The sequence below is a fragment of the Macaca thibetana genome, chromosome X (assembly GCF_024542745.1).
Source record: "Macaca thibetana thibetana isolate TM-01 chromosome X, ASM2454274v1, whole genome shotgun sequence".
In the NCBI taxonomy this organism is placed as follows: Eukaryota; Metazoa; Chordata; class Mammalia; order Primates; family Cercopithecidae; genus Macaca; species Macaca thibetana.
In genome coordinates this window covers 130,831,471-130,845,101 of record NC_065598.1, presented here as the reverse complement: position 1 = coordinate 130,845,101, position 13,631 = coordinate 130,831,471, and the positions used below count along the sequence as shown (strand labels likewise).

General features: G+C 41.8%; 1 protein-coding gene across 1 annotated transcript; it reads left to right on the top strand.

The window, feature by feature from the left end:
* The first annotated feature begins 1,497 nt into the window (after positions 1-1,497).
* On the top strand, positions 1,498-13,631 carry MMGT1 (membrane magnesium transporter 1). Its single transcript, XM_050776737.1, has 4 exons — positions 1,498-1,976; positions 4,333-4,385; positions 7,933-8,036; positions 10,561-13,631. The coding sequence occupies exons 1-4, from the start codon at positions 1,898-1,900 to the stop codon at positions 10,718-10,720; spliced, it is 396 nt and encodes a 131-aa protein (XP_050632694.1). The 5' UTR covers positions 1,498-1,897; the 3' UTR covers positions 10,721-13,631.

Genomic DNA, 13,631 nt, shown 5'->3' with positions numbered 1-13,631 from the left:
CTCTGTAGAGATCCTTTCAAATAGGGATACTCTCCCACTTCTTTTCCACAATTCATTCATTTGTCATTCAACAAGCATTTATTGAATGCTTACCATATGACAGTCAAAGTTTTAGGTACAGAGAAATCTCTGTCCTCTCAGAGCTTACATTCCAGTGGAGAAAGACAGGCAGTAAACAGTAACACAACGAACATAATAAACAGGTAAATTATATAGTATAGTGTTAGAAAGTGATATAAAAGGTAGAACAGAATAAGGGGATCAGGAATAGGAATTTTGCACATTTAAAAGGGGTGATCAGGATTGGAGGCATCTTTGAGCAAAAGCAAATTGATGCAACTAAAACGTAGAACTCTGATTGGGTTAAAGGAAAAGAATGGTGATCATACTTTGTGTTTACCTTGTGATATGCAGTTTACAAAGCTTTGCCACTCAGTCAGGGGTCACTGGAGGAACTGGTGCAGAATTTGGAAAAAAAAGATGAATTCCATTTTGGCCATATTACGTTTGAAGTGCTACAGGAAATAAATGCCTAGCAGGTAGTCAGAAATGCAGCCCTGGAGCTAAGGAGAGATATTTGTGATAGAGATGTCGTTTTGGAATCACTGTAATACCTTTGCTGGCTGAAGCGGTGGGAATGAATGGGTGAACTCGCCAGGGGACAGCAGAGTGATGAGGTCAAGGGGAGAAGCTCACTATTAAATGTCTACATTTTAGGAGATGAAGACAAAGAAAAATGGATAGAGGAGTATACATTTTACCCGGATCAGAGTTAGAGACAAGAAGACCGCATTATTAGCATTTTAAAATTTCCTCTTTCATTTCTTCCTTAATGTAAGCTGGTTCTTTTCATGACAAAACACTCCCCCCAAGCTACACCTCTTTTTTGCGCGAATCTTCCTCCAGGACCTTAAAAGGGTTTACTGAGCACTTCCTGCGGGCCAAGTGTTTGGGGCTCTAAATCCTGGGATTTTGTCCTTGACACTGCCTCCTCGTTTTAACACCCTTGCCTCCTTCCGCAGTGCCAGTTCCCAGAGAGTTGAAGCACAGGAAAGGCCTACAGAAAACAAAAGGCACAGTTTGAAGAAAACCCAAAACCAACCAACCCACAAAACACAACTGTCCGGGGTCTGTATCCAGCACCTACCGCCTTTCCCCAACGCCCCCAGCCCCGCCCCTCGGCCCCACCTCCTCCCCGCCCCTCGGCCCCACCTCCTCCCCGCCCCTCGGCCCCACCTCCTCCCCGCCCCTTTGACCCCTACCTCCTGCCCCCGTCCGCCCCAGCTACTCCCCGCCCCTCCGCCCACCCATCCTCCCGTAGGCCCCGCCCTCGGCCCATCCCCCTCCCCGCCCCCCCCGGCCCACCCATCCTCCCCGCAGGCCTCGCCACTTGGCTACCCCCACCCACCCACTGGCCCCGCCCCCCAGCTACACCCACCCTCCCGCAGGCCCCGCCCGTCTGCCCCACCCCGCTCCTCGCCCCCACCCGTTCTCTACGCAGGCCCCCGTCCCTCGCCCCACCCTATTCTCGCCACTGGCCCCGCCCCCCTCTCGCGGCCCGCGCTTATTTGCCGGCGCCCTTCCTCTTCGCTTCCCCATTGCTCCGGCTTTTGCCTCTTCGTTTACGACTCCGTTGAGCTCCGCCCCTCCCAGAGAGGGCCTCCATAGCGCAGGTTCGTGGGTTCTCGCGGACCTTTTTCCGTGTAGCTTTCTCCTTCTTCCCGGCATTCCTGTTTCCGTTTTCTCACGGCCCTCTGCCTTTTCCACCACTGAGACACTTCGCGCTCGGGACTTCAGTGACGTCATCTTTCTGCGGCGCGCGGACACCCGCCGGTGGAAGAAGAAACAGCTCCGCCGCCCTTCGCTTCTTTTGCTGGGCTGCTGCTCCTTCGGCATCATGGCGCCGTCGCTGTGGAAGGGGCTGGTGGGCATCGGTCTCTTTGCCCTAGCCCACGCCGCCTTTTCCGCGGCGCAGCGTAAGTGCCTGGGGCACGGGGACCGCTTCGGTGTGAAACCCTAGGGGCGGTGTGTGGGCGCACTTCTAAGGGACCATCGGACCGAGTGTCCGATTAATGGTCCTTTGAGACCTTACAGTTTGGTGTGACTAAGAAAATCAGTGCAGGAGTTCCCAGTGGAAGGTTCGGAGTTTGAATTTGAAGATAGTGTGGCATCTGAAATTGGAGGAAGGTTGGAAGGAGGTGTCTGGGAGAGGATTCAGAATAGGAGTCTCCAGGAATCCAGGACAAGTGATGTCAGATCCAGCATGGGGCAGATCAGGCACAGTTGTGAGATTGAAAACTTTGGATGCTCATGATCCCACGACAACCAAGTGGACAACATCTTGGGCACTCTTGGGCTGTCCAGGCAGAGACTGAGTAGTTAAGTGACCGATTGCCTCAGGGAGGCACTGTGGTACAGGAGAAAGAGCACTGGACTGGGAGTCTAAAGGGCTGGTTGTTAAAAACTTGCATTACCGCTACATCTCTGTGACCTTGGGCAAAAGATTTGTGCTATACTGCGTTATGAAATTCAGTTTTGGGTCGCTGGTTGAAATTGCGCTGTGGTTAGGTGCTAGAGATACAGTGATGCCCTGAGCCAGTTCAAAGTCTAGAGGAAAGCAACTGGATCGAGAAGTAATTACAGTAAAGTGATATGCTAAAAGTATATAAGGATGCGTGGAAGCAGGGACAGTCATATTTTGGGGGAACTGGGAGGTTAAGGAAAGTATCCTAGATCCTTTCTGCTTACAGTGTGATCAACAGACCAGCATCATGAGCATCACCTGGCAGGTAGTTAGAAGACGCTGTTCAATCAGAATCTGGGTTTTAACAGAATCAGAATTCTGTTCAATCAGAATCTGGGTTTTAATAAGATCCCCAGGTGATTTGTATGCACATTAGTTTGAGAAACACTGTCCTAGAGGAGATTAGGATGCACTGGAGTACTGTGTCGTTTTCTACAGTAAGTTTTAACTGTAGAATTATAGGATTGTAGGGCGAGAAGTGCCCTTGGAGTTTACTGAAGTCCAACCCCTTCATTTTACAGATGAGGAAATTCCTGGTTAAAGGTAGTGTTAGAAGCAGACGAGGCTTCATGCAAACTAGCAAGCTAGCTAGGAATTGAACCAGATAGGAGTTTAGTCAAAATCGATTTTTGGTATTGGTTTGATGTTTCTTTTACACTTGTCTTCATGACAGACCTATAGGTTAAAACTAAAGAAATGTCTCTAAACACATTCTTCTTTAAGAGTCAATACACATGCACTCAAAAACAGTTTATTTAGTCCAAAGTACTATTACATAGGGATTGCCCTAGGTTCATCTAGAATTAAGATTTTTGTATTTTATGTTTTGGGTGATGAGAATGCCTTGTGGATTTGCCACTGCAGTGAGACCTCTTTATATATAATGCTCAGGGAGAGAGTAATATATACCTTTAAGACTTAAGTGTGTCATGTCAGACTGTGGCAGCAGATAGCACAATGTGGCGCTGCGGCATGCTCATCTTTGCTGTAATGAACTTTGTTGTAATAGGGCACCAGTCATTTACTGTATCTTGTTTAATCCTCACCTCACATTATTCTCATTTTACCGTTGTGGAAATTCAGGTAATGAAAAAAAATAGATACTGTATTTCTTTGATTCTAAGACACCCCCCATTTTAACACTCTGAACTTGAGATATGTATTATGATCACTGAGGGCTTCTTTAATTAAATGAAATTATAGTAAATTGAAGAGCTGGCACTGATTTAGGCTTACCAGTTTCCAAATCCTGATCCTTTTCTTTTATCCCTTGCTGTCTCCTGAGGTTAAGGCAGCAGCAGAATTATAATTAACTAGTAGAGGCAGAAATTGATTTCATGGAATTCCTGTTCCACCACTGCCCCGGCGTATCCTCTCAGGAGAACCATTTCCATACCAGTATTATTTTGTCCATACAGTGGTGGTGCTATTTCAGAGTTGAGATTTTCTGTAGACTTTACTTTTTAAATAATTGTGATTTCTTTGACGAGTTAGTGTAACAGTTTTTAGAAGTTTCTAGTATTTCTATAATAGTGAAAGAAAAATTATACTGAGGTATTTCTGCCTCATACTTGCTCACTTGTCACTCTTACCCATTTTATAAGGTGACAAAGCAGGTCATGATGAAAATAAAATAGTTGACTAAGATAGGCTGACTGCCTTAGAAGATAGAAGGTTTTGAGGAATCCAGGATTAGCATTACTTTATGTAGCATATAAGTTAGCCACTTCTTTGGTATATTGATTTGCTTCATTTTAAGAAAGAAAAATGAGCTACAATTTCCTTAATGGTATGCTTCTGGTTTATAGATCGTTCTTATATGCGATTAACAGAAAAAGAAGATGAATCACTGCCAATAGACGTAAGTTGGTCATTTATATTCCATTACATGTATGTTTAAAATTAGCCACATAGCTCATAATAATTTTTTTTACTGGTTTTTATACTCTTAAAATTTTCCAGACATGAAATAACATCTGATCTCCACTTTTTTTTTTTTTTTGAGATGGAGTCTCACTCTGTTGCCCAGGCTGGAGTGCAGTGGTGTGATCTTGGCTCACTGCACACTCCACCTCCCAGGTTCACGCCATTTTCCTGCCACAGCCTCCTGAGTAGCTGGGACTACAGGCGCCCGCCACTGTGCCTGGCTAATTTTTTGTATTTTTAGTAGAGACAGGGTTTCACCGTGTTAGCCAGGATGGTCTCGATCTCCTGACCTTGCGATCTGCCTGCCTCGGCCTCCCAAAGTGCTGGGATTACAGGCATGAACCACCACGCCCGGCCTCTGATCTCCACTTTTCATCACTCACAAAGCTCAAAGATTTGGAAAGCTTTCTCTATTTGGTTTCCAGAGCTGTAGTCGAAATAGTCTTTCTAGAAGATGCTCTGTCCATAGTATGGGATGGACTTAAAAAGTTGATTATTTAGCTTTATTGCTTAGAAAAGTTCTTTTTTATGTAAAGGAAATAAAGCCAACAATACATTGTTTAGGGACATACATAGGTGGTAAAATGAAAGTGGTTTTGTTTTTTTTTTTTCTTTTTTTGAGACAGTGTTTTGCTCTTGTTGCCCAGGCCGGAGTGCAGTGACGTGATCTGGGCTCATTGCAACCTCTGCCTCCCAGGTTCAAGCAATTCTCCTGCCTCAGCCTCCCAAGTTGCTGGGATTACAGGCACCCACCACCATGCCTGGCTAATTTTTTTATATTTTTAGTAGAGACAGGGTTTCTCCATGTTGGCCAGGCTAGTCTTGAACTCCTGACCTCAGGTGATCCACCCCCCCTCAGCCTCCCAAAGTACTGGGATTACAGGTGTGAGCCACAGCGCCCGGCCAGGAAAGTGTTTTTTAAACTAAAATGGTAAGTATTCCAGCATCACTCACAATTTTTATCTTTACTAGACTTGAAATTACACAAATAGTAAGTTCTTTGTAACAGAGTCAAACAGTAAAAACTAAAACTGACCCTACACTATTATCAGAACACCCAACAACAGAAAAACTGACCCCATTCCTTGGCAGTTCCACTTCTACTCCCAACAGTTTGGAGTATAGCAGTAGTTCAGTCTTGTTCCTATACACAAACATTATGTATGTGTAGTTTTACCTAATCCAAACACATATTATTTTTTCTTTAAACAGTTATACATGTGTATATATGCATAGTTTTATAATTAACTTTTTTATTACATAACAACTTCAGTCTTATTTTCATGACAGATCATATAGATTCTCGTTAAAAGTGCCTGTGACTGCATTGTATAAAACAAGCCTTCTGGCCAGGCATGGTGGCTCACGCCTGTAATCCCAGCACTTTGGGAGGCCGAGGCAGGCAGATCACGAGGTTAGGAGAGCAAGGCCATCCTGGCTAACACGGTGAAACCCCGTCTCTACTAAAAACACAAAAAATTAGCTGGGTGTGGTGGTGGGTGCCTGTAATCCCAGATACTCAGGAGACTGAGGCAGGAGTATCATTTGAACCCGGGAGGCAGAGGTTGCAGTGAGCCAAGATCATGCCACTGCACTCCAACCTGGGCGACAGAGTGAGACTCCATCTCAAAAACAAAAACAAAAGCCAAGTGTTCTTGGTAGACTGGTGGTGGGAATGTAAATTGGTATCGTATATGATGTTAGATTTTAATTTAAACAGGAAAATAGATTGTGGCTAATTTTGACTTTGTCTGTAATTAAAGATATGATTGATGAGGCTATTAACTCCTATCACCTTTTTTTTTTTTTTTTTTTGTGGTGGATACACACACACACACACACACACACACACATTTATGTCTATTTTAAATAACTTTTTTCTATAATCTGAACATGCCTGTAATCCCATGTTGGTTAAAACATTCCGCGGTTTTGCTTGCTCAACCTCTTTGGAAAGCAGTTGGTATTACCCAATAAAATTGAACGTGTGCATACTCTACACTCAGTATTTCCATGTGTGAACTGAGAGACATGCATATGAATATTCACGTTGATTGTGAAAGTAACAGGAAACAACCCACATATCCAACAGCAACAGCAGAATGGATAAATGGTGGTATTTTTCATATCATGAAATACAAAGCACAGCGAAAACTGGCCAAGCGCGGGGGCTCATGCGTGTAATCCCAGCAATTTGGGAGGCTGAGACGGGCGGATCACCTGAGGTCAGAGTTTGAAACCAGCCTGGCCAACATGGTGAAACCCCATCTCTACTAAAAATGCAAAAATTGGCCGGGTGCAGTGGCGGGCACCTGTAATCCTAGCTACTTGGGGGGCTGAGGCATGAGAATCGCTTGAACCTGGGAGGCCGAGGTTGCAGTGAGCTGAGATTGCACCACTGCACTACAGCCTGGGTGACAGAGCAAGATTCCATCTCAGAAAAAGAAAAATAAAACACACACACACACACACACACACACACACACACACACACACACAATGACGTAATGTTGAGCGAGGAAAGCTAGACACAAAAGAATACATTTGAGTCCATTTAAATAAAGTTCAGTATGGGCAAAAGTAAGGCATATATGTTTTAGAGATTCATATATATTTAATAGCTGGTAAAATTATCAAGAAAAGCAAGAAACTGAGTAATATACAATTCAGGACAATAGTTAACTTTGAGAGGGAAGGTAAAGGATATCATCTGAGAGGGACATGTGGGATTTGAAAGGTACTAGGAATGATCTATGTCTTAAACTGGGTGGTGGGTACATGTTCTTTTAATTGCTTTATACTGTGTACATACGCTTTCTGCACTCTATGATATGTAACAATAATACTGGCTGGGCATGGTGGCTCACGCCTGTAATCCCAGCACTTTGGGAAGCCGTGGCGAGCAGATCATCTGAGGTCGGGAGTTCAAGACCAGCCTGACCAACATGGAGAAACCCCGTCTCTACTAAAAATACAAAATTAGCCGGGCATGGTGGCGCATGCCAGTAATCTATTCAAGAGGCTGAGACAGGAGAATTGCTTGAACCTGGGAGGTGGAGTTTGCAGTGAGCCGAGATAGCATCATTGCACTCCAGCCTGGATAACAAGAGGGAAACTCCGTCTCAAAAACAAAAAGCGAAAAACAAAAACAATACCTTAAAAATTCTTAGTTGCTCTTGGAAGCAGGTAATATTTGATCATTGAGTTCTAAGTGGCTCAGTACCATTCAGTACTCAGTGATTTTGCTTATTTGAACATGTCACTAGATTTATTTATTGAAGCATCAGAGGTATTTTTGCAGCCAAGCCACAGAATTTATAGATTGTATTGCATCTGAATCCCAATCATTTCAAGTGAGCATTGTCTCCCTGATGGTGGCCCTGAGAGGACTACCTGTTAGAGGCGATAAAGAGGTAGAGAGGAAATTGTAAATGTATAATAATGTTTGTGTTATTTAGTAATTTCAATCTTTATACTCACAGATAGTGCTTCAGACACTTCTGGCCTTTGCGGTTACCTGTTATGGTATAGTTCATATTGCAGGGGAATTTAAAGACATGGATGCCACTTCAGAACTGAAAAATAAGTAAGTCTTTCTCTTTTCATAGGCATCGCATTTCATAGAGGTTTGCTGTATTCACATAATTTTTAAAAGTACGTTTTCTGGTACATAAAAGTTGGTTTTGTTTCTACATTTTGATTATGTAGTTTGTGTGAATAATGAGGTAAAAACATTGAGGCGGTATTTGATACTGTAAGAAAAATGGAAGATGAATGCCATATTATTCACAGTAGAATCAAAAAAATACGTTGCTTAAAATTATTGGTTGGTTGTATGGACAGATGGATGAAAATATATAGAAAAATAATGCCTCAGAATTTTTAACCTTCCTCCCTTCCTTCCCCCCTCCCTTCTTTCCCCCCTCCCTTCCTTCCCCCCTCCCTTCCTCTCTCCTTCCATCCCTCTCTTCCTACCATCCTCTTTCTATCCTCTTGTCTCAGCTTAGTCTTTGGGAGAATAAGTGGTTTTCGGTTTCCTCTCTCACTTGAACCTAGTCTGTGAGATAAGCTCTGCTTCCAGGCCCTTTTCTACTACTGGATTAAAAGTATATTTGTTATTCTGCTTTCCTTTTTTCTCCTGGAATACTTCTAAGCTATTTTCATGAACGGTGTTTGCTTTTATTTTTCATATCTTTACTTTCCTAAAATCACCCTTTAGGTTTGTTCGATTCTATCTCTGGACTTTACTCACCTCCTTGATCCTGGACATGATACCCCTTTACAATATTTTCTTAGAAGGAGTCACAGCAAACATTTATGTGTTAGAGGAAAGTCATATCCCCCTTTTACTTTTAGTTCATTATGTACATTTTATTATTTATTTTTATTTATTTATGGGGACAGAGTCTCTATCAACCAGGCTGGAGTGCAGTGGCATGATCTTGGCTCACTGCAACCTCTGCCTCCTAAGTTCAAGTGATTCTCCTGCCTCCGCCTGCTGAGTAGCTGGGATTACAGGCACCTACCACCACACCCGACTAATTTTTGTATTTTTAGTAGAGACGGGGTTTCACCATGTTGGCCAGGATGGTCTCGAACTCCTGACCTCAAGTGATCCACCCGCCTTGGGTTCCCAAAGTTCTGGGATTACAGGTGTGAGCCACCGTGCCCCGCCCAATATGTACATTTTAAGGAGTTACATATCAGGCCTCCTTTTTTGTATGGGGGTATGCTTGGATGTTTAGGTGGGCTGACTTGAGATTTGAGTTCTTATCAAAGGAAGAGTTCTCCTATCCTTTCCAGGAAAATAATGTTGAAAAACAAAAACCGTAAAGGCCACAGACCAAAGTATTTGAACTCTTTTAGACGACATGTCTCTCCCTGGAAAAGTAGAAAGGATACTTTACTGTCATCACTGCTTGCTCTTACAAAGAGTCTACCAAGAATCACAGGCAAGGGGCCAGGAAAGAAAGAAGTAAAACAATGTCATTAAGTAGGTGGTGGAAAAATATGTGTTTGGACAATAGTAGGTACAGAGGGCCAAAAGGAATTTTTTGTTGTACTTGAAAGATTCTTGGAAAACAGATCTGTGAAACGATCATATGGCTTGAATAATGAGGGCCAAATGAGAATAATCAAAGCTGTAATCTACGTGCTGCTTTTTTAAAAAGACTGTTCGGCATGGGTTACCGTTAGATTTACAGGGGAGATTAATAGTTGAGCTAGTATTTGTGTTGTTATTCATAGGCATTCTGGAAGGAATGGCTGAATTTAAAAAATGTATTAGAAGCCGGGCATGGTGGCTCACACCTGTAATCTCAGCTCTTTGAGAGGCTGAGGTGGGAGAATTGCTTGAGCCCAGCAGTCTGAGACCACCTGGGCAACATTGGGAGACCCTGTCTCTACAAAAAATAATAATAAAAAAATAGCCATGCCGGGCGCGGTCGCTCAAGCCTGTAATCCCAGCACTTTGGGAGGCCGAGATGGGCGGATCACGAGGTCAGGAGATCGAGACCATCCTGGCTAACACGGTGAAACCCCGTCTCTACTAAAAAACTACAAAAAACTAGCCGGGCGAGGTGGCGGGCGCCTGTAGTCCCAGCTACTCGGGAGGCTGAGGCAGGAGAATGGCGTGAACCCGGGAGGCGGAGCTTGCAGTGAGCTGAGATCCGGCCACTGCACTCCAGCCTGGGCGACAGAGCGAGACTCCGTCTCAAAAAAAAAAAATAGCCATGTGTGGTGGTGTGCAGCTGTAGTGCCAGCACTTGGGGGGGCTGAGATGAGAGGGTCGCTTGAGTCCAGGAGTTTGAGGCTGCAGTGAGCTATGATTGCGCTATTGCACTCCAGCCTGGGCAACAGAATGAGACCCTATCTCTATTTTTTTAAAAAAGAAGAAATTTGAGAGCTTTATGCTGCTTTTTCAGGTTTCTTATTTTCTTTATATAGGAAAAGAGATACAGTATGATTATTATTTACAGTCTGATTTCATGTGTTAATAGTTGTTAAAAAATATAACCCATAGTAAATTGATAATTCATTAGAAGCCTACTTATTTTCAAGTAGGGTTTTATAAAGGTTTATCTAAAATTGATGCTTTTTTTTCTTTTAAGGACATTTGATACGTTAAGGAATCACCCATCCTTTTATGTATTTAATCATCGTGGTCGAGTACTTTTCCGGCCTTCGGATACAACAAATTCTTCAAACCAAGATGCATTGTCCTCTAACACATCATTGAAGTTACGAAAACTCGAATCGCTGCGTCGTTAAGATTTTTACAAATTATAATAATAGGACAGGACACAGAGCTGGAATATTGGAGTTTGGGGTATAAAACACTCCTCCCTGCCCCCCATTAGTATTTATATTGATCTTTCAGACCTACTTTAGAAAAAACCATGGCCCTCATTTATATACTGTTAATCCAATCATTAATGCAGTGTAAGTTATATGTGAAATAAGTCTTTGGTATTTCATATAGGAATGTTTTTTTCTTTTAAATCAAATCCACATCTTTTGTAAAAGCCACTGTTTTGAACACATTTCCTTGAAAAATGTTGGTGGTTTTTGTGATTATTTATTTTTTTAGATTTCTTTTGCACTACAGTTTTTGGAATCCTTTTGGAAATACTGTGTGACTGCTGCATTTTGCAGCATGAATTATGGTAAAATGGTCTTCAATTCTTAACAAATGGACTTCCCTAATGAGACCAAAATGGTGATTTAACAGTTTTTCTTGTGTCCCCTAAAAAGTGGCTCTGCTTCAGAAGTACTTGCCAGTTTTTAATTTATTTGTGACTTTTCACCCTACCCTGCTCCCATATACCTTCTACCATCGGCTGTCTTGTTTCATCATTTCTCTGAGATTCTGTGTGCAGTGAGCAATTTTTGTGTCAGAAATTCTTTGTCAGAACAAATATATTTAACAAGCTCAACTTGCTGTAAAGCTACTTGTGTTCTCTTAATTTGTCTGTAAAAATTTCCCTAATTGATTATATAGTGTAAGAATAGTTGAAGACTAGTTGAAGACCTTTTGTGATTTCATTATCTTGCCTATGCAGAAGAAAAATCGTTGAGGAAAATTGTCATTAGCCAGTTTAACTGATTCAAACTCTTGTTTATTTCATACTAAACTAGTGAATAAGTGAAATAAAGGAAACTCGTCATTAATCTAAAGACAGAGTTCAAAGGAATAGGGCCAAATATATTCTCAATATTTGGAACTAATGTTTTTAAGGTTTTTAGAAAAATCAGGTCATTTAAGAAATCGTTTTGTAGTTTCTGATTTATAGAGGCTTCAAGTTTTCCATCTTCACTGTATGTTGCTGAAAGTGAGGATGAGGATACACAGTTGATATTTTTAGAAACAGTAATTTTACTTTTAAGGAAATTGGCTAGCTCTTTGAGCTAGAGAGCTGTAGGAAGCTCAACATTCTTTGTAGAGAACGTTGCTTTTGTTGGATTGTACAAGTATAAAAACATTGCTTTTGTTGAATTGTATAGGTGTAAAGGGAATAACTGTATGCAGGTTTGAAAAGGAAATGTGCTTTAGGCACGAGTCATAAGATGCCATTGTACTTGTAGGCATTTTATTTTCCATTAGAAATGAACATCAGCTCTTCTCTTCTGAGTGGTAACACATAGCCCCAAAGCACGAGATTATTTTTTCATTGGGTTTTTATTGCTGTTGTTTAGTTTTGGTTTGTTAACGCCAACCCAGTTTGTCTGTGGAACACTGACTCTGCTCTCTAATGAGAACAAAGTTAGAAATCTGCTGATAACCTAAAATAATTTAGAAATGAATTAAAAATGTGAAGTCAGGGGTTAAAGTGATGATGATAAAATAGCATGCAAGAAACAAGCTCCTTCCATCAGACTTGGCTACTGTTTTCTTCTAGTATGATTTGGTTTGGAAGAGCCTCTTATTTCCTTCTCTTTGAGGTATGTCTTCCTTTCTTAATGTGTTTGTAACATTATTGAGATATAATTCACATACCTTACAATTCACCCATTTTAAGGGTACAATTCAGTGGTTTTTAGTGTATTCACAAAGTGGTGTAACTGTGACCACAGTCAATTTTAGAACATTTTGTTACCCCAAAAAGAAACCCTGTACCCTTGAGCAGTCACCTCTCATTTTCTCCCAGTGTCCACCCACCCCCAGCCCCTGGCGACCACTAATCTATATCTCTCTCTGTAGATTTGCCTATTCTGATCGTTTCATATAAATGGAATTCTACAATATTTGGTCTTTTGGGACTGGATTCCCAAATGTCGTTTTCTATTTGGAGTGAGAAAATTCTTCTCATCTTGAGAACTCTTACTGCTGTGAAAGGGAGTGGTTGGTAAAATCAATAGATTTCAGGCAGGAGGGCCAGATACCTAACAGGTTTTTCTCCGTGAATCTTACACCGAATAGTTTTTCCTCATAACCAAGCATTTATGATGTATTACTACTTAAAATATTGTGGCTAGTCTCTAGAATGGATGTTGAAATCTTTGCCTCCTCAGTCGGGAAGAGTCCTGCTAAAAATCAGGCCAAATGACTTGGCAAATAATTGACAAAGTGTTTTTCAGGTGTGTCTATCTTTGCTAGCAGCTTGTATACCTCAGGCCAGGTGAGCTCCCCAAATTTCTTTTTTCATTTACTCCAGTGAGTTTCTGCTGTCTCTTCAAGTATATACCATAGGACTTAAAGGTGATTTGGATGCGTTGTAACACTGCTAAATGTACTAAGTACAGAATTTTATTTACAGTACTATGAGACAGTCAGTTATTGCCTAGGGTAGTTCAAAAATATGATGTCAGTTAGTTAAGCTTTTATTTGACTGATGTCAGTGATATTCAGAAGTGTGTACCAATCAAGGCTCTTTAAAATACAGAACGACTCAATAACCAGGGAACCAGCCAAATACTGTGCAGCCGCAGAATATGCATATCAATGAATTGGAGACGATTATTCTCTGTAACTCCCTAATGATTGTTTTCTAAGCATTGTGGCTTCTCAGTGGCTTGACAGCATCTTCCTGGTTGTATGTGGCCTGTTTACATGAAGTATTGAGTAATGTTTGTTGTGAGCATCAATGCCTGTAACACCAAACTAAACACATGTTTTTGGGATATGTTTCCAATCTTTAAATGACCTTGCCCTGTCCAATAAATGAATGATTGTCTCACCCTG

Coding starts and splice junctions, on each gene's coding strand:
- MMGT1 (XM_050776737.1), top strand. CDS start 1,898: ATGGCGCCGTCGCTGTGGAAGGGGCTGGTGGGCATCGGTCTCTTTGCC. Junction 4,386..7,932: donor ATGAATCACTGCCAATAGAC/GTAAGTTGGTCA, acceptor TTATACTCACAG/ATAGTGCTTCAGACACTTCT. Junction 8,037..10,560: donor ACTTCAGAACTGAAAAATAA/GTAAGTCTTTCT, acceptor TTTTCTTTTAAG/GACATTTGATACGTTAAGGA.